Source organism: Dunckerocampus dactyliophorus, chromosome 7 (assembly GCF_027744805.1).
Source record: "Dunckerocampus dactyliophorus isolate RoL2022-P2 chromosome 7, RoL_Ddac_1.1, whole genome shotgun sequence".
NCBI lineage: Eukaryota > Metazoa > Chordata > Actinopteri > Syngnathiformes > Syngnathidae > Dunckerocampus > Dunckerocampus dactyliophorus.
The window spans coordinates 32,440,591-32,457,500 of NC_072825.1; the positions used below are offsets into that span (position 1 = coordinate 32,440,591).

General features: G+C 43.9%; 1 protein-coding gene across 2 annotated transcripts; it reads right to left on the reverse strand.

The window, feature by feature from the left end:
- Positions 1 to 1,851: 1,851 nt before the first annotated feature.
- Positions 1,852 to 15,051, reverse strand: dpy19l1l (dpy-19-like 1, like (H. sapiens)). 2 transcript variants are annotated; one of them, XM_054782654.1, is made up of 22 exons: positions 14,676 to 15,049; positions 14,353 to 14,377; positions 14,175 to 14,262; positions 13,727 to 13,864; positions 13,312 to 13,432; positions 11,800 to 11,893; positions 11,613 to 11,670; positions 11,445 to 11,536; positions 11,203 to 11,302; positions 11,034 to 11,111; positions 10,768 to 10,854; positions 10,613 to 10,669; positions 6,144 to 6,224; positions 5,657 to 5,758; positions 5,519 to 5,590; positions 5,318 to 5,403; positions 5,220 to 5,241; positions 5,016 to 5,135; positions 4,773 to 4,947; positions 4,600 to 4,699; positions 2,913 to 3,038; positions 1,852 to 2,808 (listed from the first exon to the last, which is right to left on the reverse strand). In XM_054782654.1, exons 1-22 carry the CDS (start codon positions 14,905 to 14,907, stop codon positions 2,646 to 2,648), a joined length of 2,217 nt encoding a protein of 738 aa, XP_054638629.1. In that variant the 5' UTR covers positions 14,908 to 15,049; the 3' UTR covers positions 1,852 to 2,645. The 2 variants fall into 2 exon arrangements, 1 of the variants encoding a protein (XP_054638629.1); XR_008572079.1 differs by lacking the exon at positions 1,852 to 2,808 and adding an exon at positions 3,140 to 3,285 and having other exon boundaries at positions 14,676 to 15,051.
- Between the last annotated feature and the right edge of the window lie 1,859 nt (positions 15,052 to 16,910).

Genomic DNA, 16,910 nt, shown 5'->3' on the forward strand with positions numbered 1-16,910 from the left:
AACGTGGATGATGCAGAGTGTGCAAGAATGGCTACACACAAATGGCCTGTCTGAAGTGCAAAGTACTTTTGTGCTTTACAAAGGACAAAAATTGTTTCTTGGACTACCACACGAAGAAGTGACCTTCAGACCTGGCCTTCTCAATTAGGATTTGAGACGTCGATATAGTATTATTGGTATTATATCTCAATATTGTGTGATGTAGGGGATGAAAAGTTATTGTTATTGCTCCTAATCTATACCAAGTTGTTTTTGTTGTTATTCTTCCACTGTAAAGTACTTTGAAACATTGTTTTGAAATGTTCTATGCAAATAAAGTTAGTTTTCATACCATATTAAGTTTTCGGCGTTAATTTACCACACCAGGCCAATGTTGTAAACCTGCAACATCTCAGAATACATTACATGTGAAGCTTTTGCTAAAAAAAAAGTCTGAATTGTATGCGTATACAGATATGACAATTTTCCCTAAATATCAGATTTTTCCTGTTACAAAAACTGTGACTTGTGTGCCTGTGCCTTTCAGGGGCGGGGGCTTGGGAAGTGGCGGTGCGACGTCACGAGCAAGAGAGAGAGAGAGGCGGAGTGCTAGAAGAGTGTTCAGGAAGTTGGAAGTGCTGTGGATGTTGGCGTGGGTTGTGGCCTACAGCATCCCTTGTGTGAATGTGAACTGTTGCAAAGTTCTCCGCTGTGAATAAAGCGATTGGAGTGCATCGGCGACGTGAGTCTCTCCTTCCCCACAACCAGGGGCATTACTATATATATATATATATATATATATATATATATATATATATATATATATATATATATATATATATATTATCAATTTTATAGGCTAAAAACTGTTATATATGTGTAACGGAGTGTACTGTAGATGTGCTGTGATAAATGAAGGCAGAAGTGTTGCAACAGCGCCTGTTGCTGGTGAATAGTGGCATGTGCAAATTGCTGTAGGAAGTGCTCAGAACTGTTTGGAATGAGACATGGTGAGTTACGTTTTTGCACTGTCTGGGATATTTGGTGATGTAATGTTTACTGTGTGTTTATATTTTGTCATATACAATGTCATGTGCATTTGATAGTGTTCACTAAGTTTGCTAATGCTAATTGCTGGCCCTCATTTAGTATTGCACGCTGTGCAGCAGCAGCCATGTTGGCCACGTGAGATGTGTTCAGTGACATCATGCAAAAGAAGTTTGAATGTGTTAATTTGTCCTGTATTGTAAATTGGATTACTAAATATTTCATTGTATGAATATCAGCGCACCTGTGAGACAAATGATAAAATGTGAAGATAATAATGTGAAGGGGAATTAGAAAGGGTTAGCCAACCAATATACTATACCATCACAACCAATTGGAACACTTTTTGTTTTGTAAAATGGAATCCAAATTGCTGTAGAAAGTGCTGAGAACTGTTTGGAATGAAACATGATTATCCCGTGACCAAAGTGGACGCTCACCTGTCATTCCTCTGTAAAAGTGTTGTCCATAATCCACCTGACTGGATGTGATGCATTCAAGCGACAGCATTGTGGAGCTGCATTCCTCCACATCAAGTTGTGGACCGTCACATATGTATTAAAAGGGAATGCTTTACATACTTTTTTTTTTTTTTTAATTTATTACTGTCAACAGCTTTCCTCTTTACATTGTGCTTTTTTGCTGTTTTTCTTCCATTTTTTAGTCTTTGTTTAAATCGATTTCTACAATGCATAACATAAAAAACTAGCACTCCTGGTGTAAAAGTACAGTAATTCAACTCCCCAGGTTTAGCAATGAATAAAACCTTTTGTAATACTTGTCCTGTCTGAACGTTGAAGATGACTAAAGACAAAAGTCTGCATATAAAATTTGACCCTTTATTTCAATACAAACATTATAAAAGACATGTGCAACACGCATACACGGCAGGAGGAATGATAAATGCATTAAAAAGGGATTTAAAACTTTCATTAAAAAAGCATTGTACATTTTTTACAGAATTAACTTTGATGTATTTGTCCGACCACTCACTTTGGCACATTAAGGCTAACCCTTTAGCTTGTTGCAACAATTCTAGTTGTCTCCTTTTAGCTTCATACATGTTGACTATCTCATGTTACAAGTAAAAAAAAAAAAAAAAAAAAGACAATTTTCCAAAAGGCCATGCTGCTACCATTTAGATGCACAGCACTGCTACAATTAATGTATGAGATGTAACAGGAAAAAAAACAAGGTGACAATTGTTGCAACACAAGAAATACTTGACCGGAACGAGGTGCTTTGCCATCTCCCCCAGGACTTGTGCTGCTCGATCATCAAAGTGTAAAGGTAGTGCACATGATCAATGTACTTCATACACAAGAAGACAACATCACTGACCTTGTGTACACGTGAGCACACAAATACAAGCTAACACTGTACAGAACAGCAGAATGAGTGGTAGGTTGTATTTTGTCTTTTTTAGGCATTGCTTTCACAGCATGCAGACATCATGAAAACCAATGAAGTAACCGGTTTCTCTCGAGACACTATAACAGAGCCCATGTGACAAAAAGGAAGGAGCAACTTTCCCCTGCATCGCTGGACAAAAAAGGGAGATGTTTATGCTACGTGAAGAGCAGCAGTGGTGACAGTGAAGTTGGCTTGGTCCTGCACTGTTATCTGACGTCTTTGGCCACTTTGAGGACTTTATAGATGTGATTGGCAAAGACTGTGGTGAAGTGAGGCCACGAGTTCCTCGACATGTGAGTGCACAGAGGAGTTTTACCCACGTTTTGGGGATCCTCCACATCCCAGATCTCTGGCATGCTGCAGCCGGGTCTAGACCAAGGGAAACAAGTCAGTCAATTATGGCGACTAAAATTAAGAGGATTAGTAAAAGTAAATGGTCACAGGTCATGAGTGCGCACTGGCGTGTGCCATACCTGGTCCTCCTGGTGCACCAAGAATCTTCCAGAACAAAGTAGTCCACTCCCAGCTTGTTCAGGTTGTGCTTCACGCTCTCTGCAGACATGCGGCTGTACATGGAGTAGACCAGCTTGGTTCTCTCCCTGTAACACACATTAGCATCACAGCCATTGCTTCATTTTCTACACAGCCTCTCCTCATAAGCATCATGGATAATTGACTTTGGGCGAGAGGCGGTGTGTACCCTGGAATGGTCTCGTGCACCGCGGATGAATACAGTGTGTGCCGCATTCAAAGCTACACAGAATGGATACTATCTCTTATTTATATCTCCAAAATGTAAGGCAGGCTCTTCTGGTAGGAAAACATCACCATGGAAGTGAACATGAACTTAAAAAGAGAGGAGAAACACCAATCAATATCAGCAACACTTTTGGTATTAAACACACTATCACGACCATCATTAAGGATATCATTTAGTATGTTCAAGCAACTGTTCCAATGAAAGACAGTAATAAATAAAGCGGTGTTTACACGTGCACGCATTTTGCCTCTGCGTTGTCGCACAATTTGTCGTGGCAATACGCGTACGTGTGTTTAGGGCACGCCTGAAAAGTGTGGAGACTGGTTTGTGCACGCTTGTGTTGTGGTTACACCTAAATTACACACATGGCACGTAATTCATGAACAAAAATGGTGCAGTTGACACGAAATGACCATGCTCCTGCACAACTTTACACCTTGTCAAATACTGTTTATGTCTAGTGCATGACAATAGTACACACAGCGCGCATTGTTCCCTCATGAGTATCCGCATCTGTAAAGCAGTCGTGGCATTATTTGGTCCCACTGTGTCCCGCGTGACGCCACACAAAAGCAGGCATCACCCTTGTCTTCATTAATTCGTCTATATCTATTTGCAAGGGACCTACAAGATGTTGAACTCCAGAGAAGAAGCACATGCAATAAAGAAATCTAAGTCTATGTTATCTCGCAGCTGCAGGTCAAGAATGTGTAAAGAGCAGGAAGGAGGCAATAAACTAGAAAAAAAGAGAGGGGGAGAGAGAGAGGAATTGCTGACTAGAAGACATCGCTTTAGGGGTTATGATTAGTTATTGACAGAAAATCACATGGAAGATACATCCAAGACTCTACACAAATTATCACAAAGAACCCCACCCCTCGACTTGCTCCAAGGAGTGGTGTAAACGTTAACCCACTCATGTGAATGAGGCATGCTTTGATACACAACCCCACGCATTGTTTGCACATAGGTTGCGGTTCATGTTACATTCAAGACTAGTTCATGGAAATTATGCGTGCCACAAATTTAGATCATTTCAAAACTTTCTTTGCCTACTGGCACGCAGCCCCACACAATTGACACATACGTCACACCTGTTAACGACCATTGGCATGCCACTGGCACACAAAATTGCATACCCAAAGTGCTTGTAGATGTGAACAAGGCTTAACTAAGTGTAGTGGTCTAATTATTGCTTTATTTGTTCTCCTGCCTCTTTGACTTCCTCCTCCCAATAAGCTGCAGAGTCAATAAAAGGTAAGGAGTTGTTTTTATTACTATTTCATGTAATATTTTCATTACTGCATTGTACATGTTCTTTGTGTAATCTGTGTACAGTGCGGGTATAACCTACTACTACTACTACTACCACTACTGATGGTTACGTGACTCCCACTGACCTCAGACCAGCGTCTTCATAGTGGGGGTGGTTGACGATGGGGCGACCAGTGGACAGCTTGACACTGGCCATGGTGGGCATGGCTCCAGCAAACACAGAGTCTGTATCACAGATGACAAAACACAGTCACAGGGCGCCTGCCGTGCCGACTACAACATCAGCAGAATCCCTCACCGGGGTCGGTGTTCTCCTGGATCCAGTCCAGCAGCTCCTCCTGCGGCAGGTTGCTGAACTCTCCAATGATGCTCCACTGGGCACGCAGGTTAGCCACTCCTTGTACCGCCATCAGGGCCAGTACCAGGATCACAGTGGCCCGGTGCTTAACCTTCTCCCCGAGCCATCTGAACAACTACATGGTACTAATGGTCACGTGAACGCTCACCCACATTTAAAAAGCTGTCATTGGCTGAGACCGACCTGTCTGGAGCAGATCAGCGAGGCCATGATGCACATGTGAGGCGTGAGGAAGAGCTTGAGTCGCATGATGAGGATGGCCAGGAGAGTGAACGCCACCAGCTGCAAGCTGTGGTACGCCATCTGCAAGGCCACAGAGAAAATACACATAATGCATATTTTGGACATTGGAACATCAGAAATGAAATACAAGGAAATATCTCTTACTTCAGCTTTGGTGACGTCACACCTTCAACAGAGATGACGAGAAGCTAAGAACAAAAACATTCACTGGTCACATCATTAGGTACACACACACAGCTGACCTTAAAGCTTCGTCACCCTGATCCTCATTGTTCCTGACAGGCGCCTTCCCTCCATCACTCAGGGAGCGGAAGACATCCTGCACAGTCTGAAAAGGACATAGAACAAATTGCGCACGGAGCGAGACGTCTGCTCTAGTGACTTTCTGGTTAAAAACTGAAGATAAGATGAACTGGGAATGTCGATAATCTCCAATGACTCACCGTCTTGGCAATCAGAGCAACCAACAACACATTGACTGGCAGCAGCAACGTTTTCAAGTAACGTGTAGGAGTCTGACAGGGCGAAGGTGAGGTTTAAAACACACACATACATACACTGATGTGAGTCCATTTGTTCACCTCCCACTCCATGAAGTTAAACTCTGCAGCACACGTGTACATGAGCGTGTGGAAGTCCTTGTAGCTGCTGAACTTGGACTTAATCAAGGCACTGATGTGGGCCTGGAAAACAACAACCACCGTCATATCTGTACATTACTCGCAGCAAATGACTAAATTTTTTGGCTACAGAATACATAAAAGGTAAAAGGGAATTTTCTAGTTGTAAAAAGTGCATTTAGTGGCTCAACTGAGCAGCTCTTGAAGTGACAGTAGCGCTTACAAATACAGTAGTTCTAGGTCACAGTTACTCTCAAATGAACAGCAGCACTGAAGAGACAGTAATAGAACTAACCCTCTTAAAGAAACAGTAGCGCTTTAATTATTAATTGAACAAATACGGTCGCTACATCGGCTCTTAAAAGCAGTTAACAATTAATCATAATCTCCTCAAACAAAAAGGCATCTCTTAAAAGCGACTGCAATTCTTAAAGCGACAGTAACTCACGTCATCTGAAGCGCCAAGGATTGTGGACAGCAAGAATTTGAGCAGAACAGTGGAGCCCACCCAAACTAAAGCCTGCATGATCTGAGGAGAAACAATAGGAAGTCAAAACAAGAGACCACATTTGTGTCACAGTGTGGAATTACAGCCACAAATACATTTGGACCAATACAAACACATTTGGCGCTACCCGTTCACCCTCGCTCATAAACACATTACACTAAGTCCCCAACCAACGAACACAATTGGTTCCAGACGACCGTTCTTATGTCGAATTGTTCTTAAGTAGGGGAAAAGGTAGTATTACCAATGATATAGGTACGACATGTACGTGTATACATATACAGTATATGTGTATGTATGTAACTATGCGTTTGGATGCAGTAGTAATATTAAACCAGGATAATTAATGGAAAAAACAATAATAAAAGTGATATAATAATATGTAATGATAAATGTTATTTACCTTTGAAGAGGAGTGGTCGAGCATACGTCGTTGTGGTGGAGGAGGAGGAGATATTGAAAAAAAGGGCAAATAAGCATATATCCGGCATAAGATCAGGAAGGGGAAGGACTGCTACAGGAGGAAACTGGAGAAGCGGCTGGAGGAGAATTAAGCCAGGGAAGTCTGGAGAGGCCTGCAGACCATCACAGGCCACGGTAAAAGAGTGGGGAGAGACCAAGCCAGTGGGGACAAGATCTGGGCAGATGAACTCAACCTGTTTTTCAACAGATTTGAGTCTGCCCCCCCTCCCTCCCCTACCCACTCACCACTCTTCACCCCAACATCCCCATACCAGACATCCTCTACTCCCCTCTCCATAACTGATGATCAGGTGAGAAGTCAGCTGAAGAAGATCAAGGCAAGGAAGGCCCCGGGACCGGACGGCATCAGCCCTAGAATCCTCAAGGACTGTGCTGACCAGCTCTGTGGAGTTCTCAGGCACTTGTTCAATCTCAGCCTGAGCCTGGAGAAAGTCCCGGCCCTTTGGAAGACCTCCTGTGTGGTCCCGATACCAAAGACACCACGTCCCAAGGAGCCTAACCACTTCAGGCCTGTTGCCTTGACCTCTCACCTGATGAAGACCATGGAGAGGATTATCCTTCAGCACCTGCGACCTCTGGTGGGCACTCAGCTGGACCCCCTGCAGTTTGCTTACCGGACTCGGATCGGAGTAGACGACGCAGTGATCTACCTGCTGCACAGATCATTGCTACACCTGGAGGACAGCGGGAGCGCTGTGAGGGTCATGTTTTTTGACTTCTCCAGTGCCTTCATCCAGCCGTCACTACTCAGAGTGAAGATGGAGAGTGTGGGAGTAGACCAACACCTGACTGCATGGGTTATAGACTACCTCACCAACAGACCACAGTATGTGAGGCTCCGTCACTGTGTGTCTGACATGGTACTCTGCAGCACAGGTGCCCCTCAGGGTACGGTGCTCTCCCCTTTCCTCTTCACCCTCTACACCTCGGACTTCACACACAACTCCACACAGTGTCACATCCAGAAGTTCTCCGACGACACAGCCATTGTGGGTTGTGTTTCAGAGGGGAATGATCTGGAATACAGGACGGTCATCAGGGACTTTGTCAGCTGGAGTGTGCTTAACCAGCTGCAACTCAACACCAGCAAGACAAAGGAGATGATCATTAACTTCCAGAGGAAAACATCTCTCTTCACACCGGTGAACATCCAGGGAGCAGACATAGAGTTGGTAGACAGCTACAAATTCCTGGGTGTTCACCTTAACAACAAACTGGACTGGTCCGTCAACACCCACGCCCTCTACAAGAAGGGCCAGAGTCGCCTCCACCTGCTGAGGAGACTGAGGTCCTTTGGTGTGTGCAGGACTCTTTTACGGCCCTTTTATGACTCTGTGGTGGCCTCAGCCATCTTCTATGCTGTGGGCTGCTGGAGAGGGGGCAGCACGGACAGGGACAGGAGCAGGATCAATAGGCTGATCAGGAGAGCGAGCTCTGTCCTGGACGGTCTTCTGGACTCCGTGGAGGAAGTGGGGGAGAGAAGGATGTTGGCTAAGCTGACATCCATCATGGACAACACTTCTCACCCGCTACATGACACTGTTGTTTCCCTGGGCAGCTCCTTCAGCAGCAGACTGTTACACCCACGGTGTAAGAAAGAGAGGTTCCGCAGGTCCTTCATACCGACCGCTGTCAGGCTCTACAACACCTGCACCACCTGAACCATGTTGTAGTCAATATGCATTCTTTACACTGTACTCTTTACTTGCGTTTCTTGCTTGCTGCTGTAACAAGTGAATTTCCCCGCTGTGGGATAAATAAAGTACAAATACAAATACAAATACAAACGGTCGTGGTGGTTAGACTCTTCTAAAAGAGGGACTGTTCTGTGGGTGGTGTAGAATTAAGCAGGCCTATTAACTCTTCATAAACTTTAATCACACGCTCTGTCCGGATTGTATCATTTAGCTTTCCATTTAGCTTTCTCTCCCAGCGTCTGTTGGTCTCATTAGCAGTGTCACAGTGCCCTCTACTGGTCAAGCATGTAGCAGTATAAATAATGGAGTTACAGTACTACAAGGCAAAATACAATAGACCAGTCGGCTTGTGTTCATATCTCCGAAAGTTCGCATGTCGGATGTTCGTAAGTTGGGGACCTAGTGTATAATGGTACTGTCTGTGAATGCAGCTGGTAGGGGTGTCACGACACGAGACAGTATTTTAACGTTACTTCTAAGAAAACAACATCGGCACAATATAGGAGTGGACAAACGGAAACTGTTTTATTTCACTGAATCACAGGTACACTTTTAAACGTTTTACTTTGCATGCATGACCTAAGCGTGATACTTTCAAATTGAAACAAAAACACAAAATTCTAATTAAATAAAGTTGATAAAAATTAATACTACTAATCGTGTATGTTAATTTTAGTTATGTAAAGACACATGTAAAAGAGACTGCAGATTGCAGTCCAGGAGATTATTTTTATGGTCACGCTAAAAGAACTACACTTCCCATGATACTTAGATTGCCGAACCAGGAAGTCAATAAGTCCGAAGTAGCCCTAAGTGGATGCTAGTATCACATTTAGATATTTCGATGAAATATAGAGCGATCGTGTTTTGCGCTGCATGTGACTTAAAACAAACTGGATCATATTGAAGTAAGTTTGACCACATGTCGACCTACTGCAGCTTTTGCTTGGACATTACACCACAGCTGTTGAACTGCCATGAAAAAAAGCACCCGCCAAGTGACGCTGGGAACAGGCAGGTTGAACAGCAAGGTGTATCGTGTGCGTAGAGCACTTGTGAGCTTCCAACCCTGCCCGCACTTCCATATTAGGTGTAGCATCATTCAGTGGCAATGCCATTGTTCACAGTCTGATTGGCTTCTGTTCTTGCAAGATGACAAATATCGTCACGCTTTAATCTCGCAAGATCATCTCGTGACACCCCTAGGAGCTTGTCATTACAACGGCGTACAGTAGATGACATTGTAACTGCTTCTCAACACACCTGGTCTGCTAGGGAATAAAAAGATGTAGCAGGAGGGATCTGTGTTGCCAACTTCTATTTAGTGACAACTCAGTTGGTCTTTTTCCGAAAAGAGACTAATTTTTCTGGGCTTAAGAGACACTTTTGGAGTCTAACATGAAAGCAGGTATCGCTCTTCTCAACGAGCAGCAGGTCATGCTGTGAGAAGGAGTCAGTGTACAGCTAGTACAGCAGGGTGTATTTACTGTCCCCTCAAAATAAATCAACACACAGCCATTCATGTCTGAACCACTGACAACAGTGAGTACAGTAATCCCTCGGCACTTTTCACTTTGAAATTTCTCGGCTTCAGTCTGTCACGGTTTTTCAAAACTATATTCAAAGCCGAGACACACAAGCACCAGACTTAATCGCCGGAACAATGGGCTTTTATTGCAGGTTTGAATGACGTCACAACAGGTGCAATAATCCCTGACACCGGCTACTGTTGCAGCCGTAACTCACGCCCATCTAAAACGCAATTCTGAACTGCCAACTTCTTTTCCTCCCCTCACTCACACATTTACAGCAACAAACACGAGCTTGAGATTTATTTATGTCTGGCTTATTTTCTGTTATTAGCTCTATTATATTGGATAATAGGCGTGTAAAGGTGACTATAGGGGTGTTACTTCTTGTCTAGAGGGCTCTAATCATGTTAAAAAAAATATCGAGAGGGTTGTAAACAGGTTTTCTTTCTTCTAACTATGAAAATATTTCATTTATAAATAAGGAATCCTACTTTGCAAAAATGCACTATCACAGTCGGGTCTGGAACCAATTAGCCGCAATAAAAAAGGGATTACTGGACACTCCTACGCGAAAATGCCAAAGTGTCAATATTGTCTGTGGCTGCCATTATTTCCAGCATCACCTTCTTTTTAATCTGCGAGGCTCTGTAGGTTATCAAAGTGTGTACTACAAGAGGCAGAAGGTGGTCATGCCTACCCAGAAGACGAGGCCAGTTTTGGTCTGAGCAAACCGATCCCTCAACACAACGATAGCCTGAGAAACAAAATATTGTGAAGCAACATGGTCTACAAGAAAAGAGCAATTACATCAGCCTCTCCTGCTCCACCTGACATCATCCAGACTGGACTCACCCAGATGGAGACGAGCGAGGAGGCGTAGAAGGACGTGAGGAGCATGGAGTTGCCAAACATCAGAACGAAGCAGACGGCCAGGGTGACCTGCACAGAGCGAATACAAAGGAGAGGAGGCGCCACGGAGCACAGTCCATCAGTAATGAAGCTTGAGTGGGACTTTGTGGATTCGAAATTGTCGGCTTCACTTATGGGTTGACTACTGTCACCAGCAGTTTACAATCCTTTTTAATGATCGATCAGTAGGATGCAAAGGTGTACTATACCATGTGAGTGACCAACACGGACTGCATCTTAGCAGCACTGAGGTAACCCAGGATGTAGGAAGCAAACAGGGAAGCCACCTGAAAAAGGAAGCAGACATTTTAAACCCTGACATTTCTTTCTATTACATCCTGGGGCAGATTTGGACTTTCCCTGTAACTCCACGTATACCTGAGTGAGCAGCACAAACTGGGCAAACTGCCAAGGCAGCATGAAGCACAACGTGGAGACGCCCAGAGCAGCCAAGGCCATCCTGCTTGGGTTCCGGGTTCTAGAGGGGAGGATGGCGGGGGGCAGGAACAAACAGGGAGGGCACCAATTTAAAACCTCCCCATTACATGGCAGTGTTTCACATGCATTCATTTATTTGTGGCGCACAACAATAAAGAACATAACAGGAGGCTTCGCTCTACCTCAAGATGAAAGTGAGGAGCAACATCTGCATGACGAGGAAGGGGTAGGCAAAGCTCTCCCTCAAAGGAGGGGTCCACATCACACGAGTGCTCTGACACAAATGGACAAGACTTGCTCAGTTTAACGACAGCAGCATTCCTGTTTTAACATCCAGGAAGTGCCCTCACCTCGCCGTGATTGAAGAAAAAACACACCGTGGTAACAATGCCGCCCAGCCGGCTGCCACTAGAGAGGAAACGCAAAGAGAGGTCAGGATGAAGAGGACGCTCTCCATCGCTACGTTTAAATTCATTTTGTTGGCACCTTCGTCATACCCAACAAGGTTTTCATGAGGTGAGTGAGACGGATGATTACCTGAGGTAGGCGCCGTACAGGAAGAACAGGGTCAGCATCGCACCATTCAGCAAGAATACACAGCTGACGTAGAAATACGCCGGGTCGCCCAAGCCTGACATGAAGGATACACAGACAATAAGGAGAAGACACGTTAGCGTGGTCGGCTTTTATCCACGTACACATGACTGACAAAAAAAAACATGGCACTTAGACACAAAATTGTAGATTTTTTTTTTTTTGTGGGAGAAAACTGCCCATGTGTGCTGTTATTCTCTGAAAATAGACAGTTTTTGGTTTTTTTTTTTTTTTTTTTTAGAAAACAACTCATTCACCCAAAGTTGGTAATAATTTATAAATATATGATAATAAAGCTAACCGCTTTAGAGAAAGATGGCGGCAGCCCCACAACAGATGGAAGTGCAGTCGTATCGCTAGCTCACGGGTCAGCAACCTTTACTATCCAAAGGGCCATTTTGTAACTCTTTTCAAAAATGTGCATTTGCCCCAATCGGGTGCGAGCATTCAGAAGGGAGCCAGAACAAGGATGCTGAAGTTGCCGACCCCTGTGCTAGCGTAACAACCAGGCTAAAGGCTAGGCTAAAGGCTAGACATTGAATCAGACTCCATCTATTCTATCAATCATCTTGCATTGTCATTCATTCAAATCTCATCTAATAATTCCAACAGTCACTTTTATTGCAAATGTTGATCTGAAATTGGAGGAGAATGTCAACGTCAAGATAGCAAGAGGGCTTGGAGAGGGAGGAGTGAGCCGGCGGCGCGTACAGTGGCGTCTCGACACAGCATCATAATCCAGGCTTTATTTTTATGGGCACATCAATTACTTGGATTTATTTGCTATCCACCGGTGGCCTTGGTCGGTAACCCCCTCGAATAGCGGGGACGTACTGTATACAGGGATACGGTCGTCCCTCACTACGTCGTGGCTTTTCAAAAAGTAATGAATTACAGTAGTAAATGATTGCTGTTTAGTGGTTGAATTCGGCCTACTGTTAGTAAAAAATGTGCATTTAAGCAAATTGTACTTATTCTTCGCCTAAATTAAGCATTTTCCAGCCTAAAAATGGCTAAATGAACTAACTAAACAAAATAAAATACAAATACAAGGAAGAAGAACCATTCTAATTGTGAATGGAGTACTGTATTGTCCTCACAACAGGCACAATAAGAATAACAACAACAACAACATGTGCTAATGTTGGGTTATACTTCTCACAAATCCATTCGGCGTCTCACAGAATAATCCCCTCTCTCTCTTGCATCACAATTATGTAAACACTGACTAATCAATAAGTGGACTTCTACCCCCGCATTATTTACGCTTTGGCAAACAAGTGTTTGTGTGCAATAAAATAATTTTACTAACTTGAGTCACCACTTTCTTCCTCCTACTCTATTATACCTGCTATGATAACTTGACAGTGTCCACACTCACTGTGGATGCTTCTATGTGTGTATCAATAAGGGTATTTGAAGCTTGCATAGGGTCTCCATTGCGACTGTTTGTACCTTCACAACTGTCCACAGGTGTCAGGCCTTCTCCTCTGTTGATGGACCAGCACATCTTGGTAGTGATGCCAAAGTAACCCGTGACACCCATGTACATCCGGTACCAGCTGGCCAGAACAACCTGGGGAGTAGACACACAGTCTTAAAAGCTTCCTTTGCTTCTGAGAAGCAAACGCACACACAAGCCTCCTCTCAGTGTGTGTAGGACTGATTCCATTAGCAAAAACTATGTAGAATATTGGGGAAAATAAAGAAAAGATTAAGTTTCCATCAATAATCTGCATCATTGTGTATTTTCATCAAATGTAGGAGCAGGCTGGTGCTCTGACACCACCTTTTCTAGATGATCCTGGACTAGTTGATTTAGTCAGATCAAAAAGTAAATATAAAATGTGTAATTAGAAGCTTAAATAACCTCTGGGTAGAGATTGAACCTCTTGAGGGTGTTAATAACCAGTGGGTACTCTGTCAGCCGGTCATTCATCACCATGTGCAGGCCCTCCAGGAAGGAGTCTGCCTCGATGATGGTCTTGTAGTAAGAGTAGTACAAACCCTGGAATGCATACAAGACAGACACGATCGATTAAACGCATCAAGTGCAAACAGAAAAGTGGCCAAAATACCCGAATAAACGGAAGATTTTTATTGTGTCAGGCAGGAAGCACTGTCTGCCCAATCTGCGTAATAGCATGTGTTTCCTGGTTGCCAGGAACGCCCTGCACGGCTTAATACATACGGTTGCAGATCTTAAATAAGATAGGTGGACTATTTGAAACGGCTCTCAGTATGATGCAGTAGACAAGTAAAAACCCCATAATAAACATTGTAACCTCTGACAGTGCAGCAAATAGAGCAAAACTGACCATTTCTGTACGGAATGCCATCTCCTTCTCCAGGTTGGACAAGTGTGAAAAGTGTCTGTCGTTCTCAAAGAGCTGTGTGAGATGATACCTGAAGTGGAGGACGAGATGTGAAACTTGAGCTTTCATGATTGCCGTGTCGTTGATATACAATACATCATATATAATAATAAACACTCACCAGTGGAGATATCCGCTGAGTGTAGCTGAAAGAGAAAAAATATTTATAATAACACTTTAGTCACGTCAAAGGAGGAGTAAATTTAGAATAGTTGTGACAGTAGACACGTTAGGTGATTTGATAATGACGTGTCAGAGATCGAGTTTGTATCCCAAATTATGGTTTTAGAGACGAAATAAACGATTTCTAATGAATGGTAGCTAGCAGGTGAGCTAACGTTAGCCTAGTGATGGACAGAAGACAACAAGTTCTTGTCATTTGTTCACATATAGCTTGCTTAGGACGCCTAGTGCTAAGCTAGCAGGCTAACAATCGGAATTTACCGAGGAGGAGAGTGAATCCCAGCCGGGCCGCCCCGCAGCCGGTCAGCCCCAGCTTGTTCCTGATGCCTGATAGCCCGTTTTGGTGCGAGCTTCCACCGCCGTGAGCTTTGCCATCTCTGCCAGCCCGCCTGGAGACACTTTTACCTCCAGGAGAAACCAGCGAGCTCTTATCGCCTTTGTCACTCTGCGAGGAAGAACTCTTCCCCGATTGCTTTCTGTTTTTGGCCGTCATGGTCGCCACGAAAAGACAGCGATAGGCAGCGAGGAGGAAGCCGGATGTGAGCGGCCACACAGCGGCACCATGTGCCTGCTGGCGAGATCCTTCCCTGGATCACGACTTGCTTCACTTTCTACACCTTAGGGGCGGGAGGATCGAGCCAAATGTGGATTACATACAGTAACTAACAAACGTAGTATAAGTATCGGGGCGATAATAGCCTAATGAGATCAATATTTTTAGTTCCCTTATTTTCATATATACACTCCTGATCAAAATCTTAAGGCCAGTTGAAAAATGGCTAGAATTAGCATTTTGCACATTTGGATCTTAATGAGGTTTTATGTACTGCTACAATATGCAAAAACAAGAAGGGGGGGTGACAAGAAGCACTTTGAAAAAGTCATTTATTGTAAACAACAATTACACCCATAGACCCACCACCTGCAGGGGCGAGCATAAGTGCATTGTGCTTTAGGAGGGCAGACGCCTGGACGACCTGGTCTTCTGCGGCCAAATCTGGTTCTTGGGACATGGAATGTCACTTCTCTGGCGGGGAAGGAGCCCGAACTTGTGAGAGGTTGAGACATTCCGACTCGCCTTGGACTCACCTCGACCCACAGTTTGAGTTCTGGAACCGAACTTCATGAGAGGGCCTGGACCTTGTTCTATTCTGGAGTTACTGCAGGTAGAGGCGGCAAACTGGTGTGGACTTATTAATAGCCCCCTGGCTCGGTGCCTCTGTGTTGGAGTCATCCCCGGCTAACGAGAGAGTCATTTCCCTACGCCTTCGGGTTGGGGAAAGGGTCCTAACAGTTGTTTGTGCATACGCGCCACTTGTGGGACTCCTGAAGCAACTGTGGTCGAGGCAAAAACTCGAGAGCGTTGGCCTCCATTTAGAAGCCCAATAATGCACATCATCTTTGTTGGCACTTCTAAAAATGGCTTTAGATGGCTACCCCAGCTTGATTGTGGAGATGAAAAGCAACAGCGTGACATGGCTACACACCAGTGCAGGCAATTTCAGAGAGAAATGACAGTCCAACGTAGCACACATCATCCTCAACGGCGCACTTTGGCAGGGAAATACTTTGTTTGACACTTTAGTCACTGCCTTGCACTATCCGGAGAGAGAGCACAATAAACACCCAAAAAGTTCTATTTTTGACTCCACCATTGTTTTTCCTCACTGTGCCGAGGGGCTCGCAGGAGAACCCCAACAGATGATTTGACTTTACATCCTTCTGGGCTTACTTGACATGTTCACTCTTTCCTCTTGACAGACACTGACTCAGCACTTTAGAATGTCTCAAATCTACATGTTTACGATACCAAGAGCATGAGAGTTCTTCTATGGGCTACAGAGAAATATGCTAAATAATCCAACAACATACAAAAGATAGAAACCACACACATGTTTAGCAAACATGAAACGACAACAAACTTACTTACTGGAAGTGTTTCCATCCGATTAGGCCAAACGCTGAGGTGGCTAATACACAGGAAGTAATTGTTTCACTTGAAAATGGTGCTGATGTACTCTAAATGTAGCATCTACGTTTACGCCAGTGGATTCCCTGCTGTCTGTAGTTATGCATCACTAAGAACACTTCATCCTACAGTGTGTGTCAATAACGTTTGTTATTACAACACACTTTTCCAAATGACCGTTACGAAAATACACATCCCTAACAACTTGTTAAAAGTAGACAGTTGCAACATTTGGGAAGGAAGTGTAGCGAAGCTGTTTATCCCCCACTTAAATAGTCACGGGAGGTACAAATACTGTATGTTCTATCAAAAAGCAGATACAGTATATGCTGTAGATTTACTGCAATGTATTATCTGCTGTCCATGGAACTATACAACAGTAAGAATGTATCAATGAATTGTGGAAAAAGGCTATCTAGACATTTTAGCTATTTAAATTGTTCTGCGAGGTTCATCTTTTAAAAAGAGGTGTCTGGGGAAAGCACCTCTTTTACCTCTTAAAGGCTCCCTGACATGATTCATCGACT

What these genes read in the sequence shown, in the direction of transcription:
- dpy19l1l (XM_054782654.1), bottom strand. Translation starts at nt 14,907, where the DNA reads ATGACGGCCAAAAACAGAAAGCAATCGGGGAAGAGTTCTTCCTCGCAG. An exon ending in AGTTTGTGCTGCTCACTCAG is followed by an intron (nt 11,112 to 11,202) that starts GTATACGTGGAG and finishes TTCCTTTTTCAG; the next exon opens with GTGGCTTCCCTGTTTGCTTC. An exon ending in TCCTTGGCGCTTCAGATGAC is followed by an intron (nt 5,759 to 6,143) that starts GTGAGTTACTGT and finishes GTTGTTTTCCAG; the next exon opens with GCCCACATCAGTGCCTTGAT.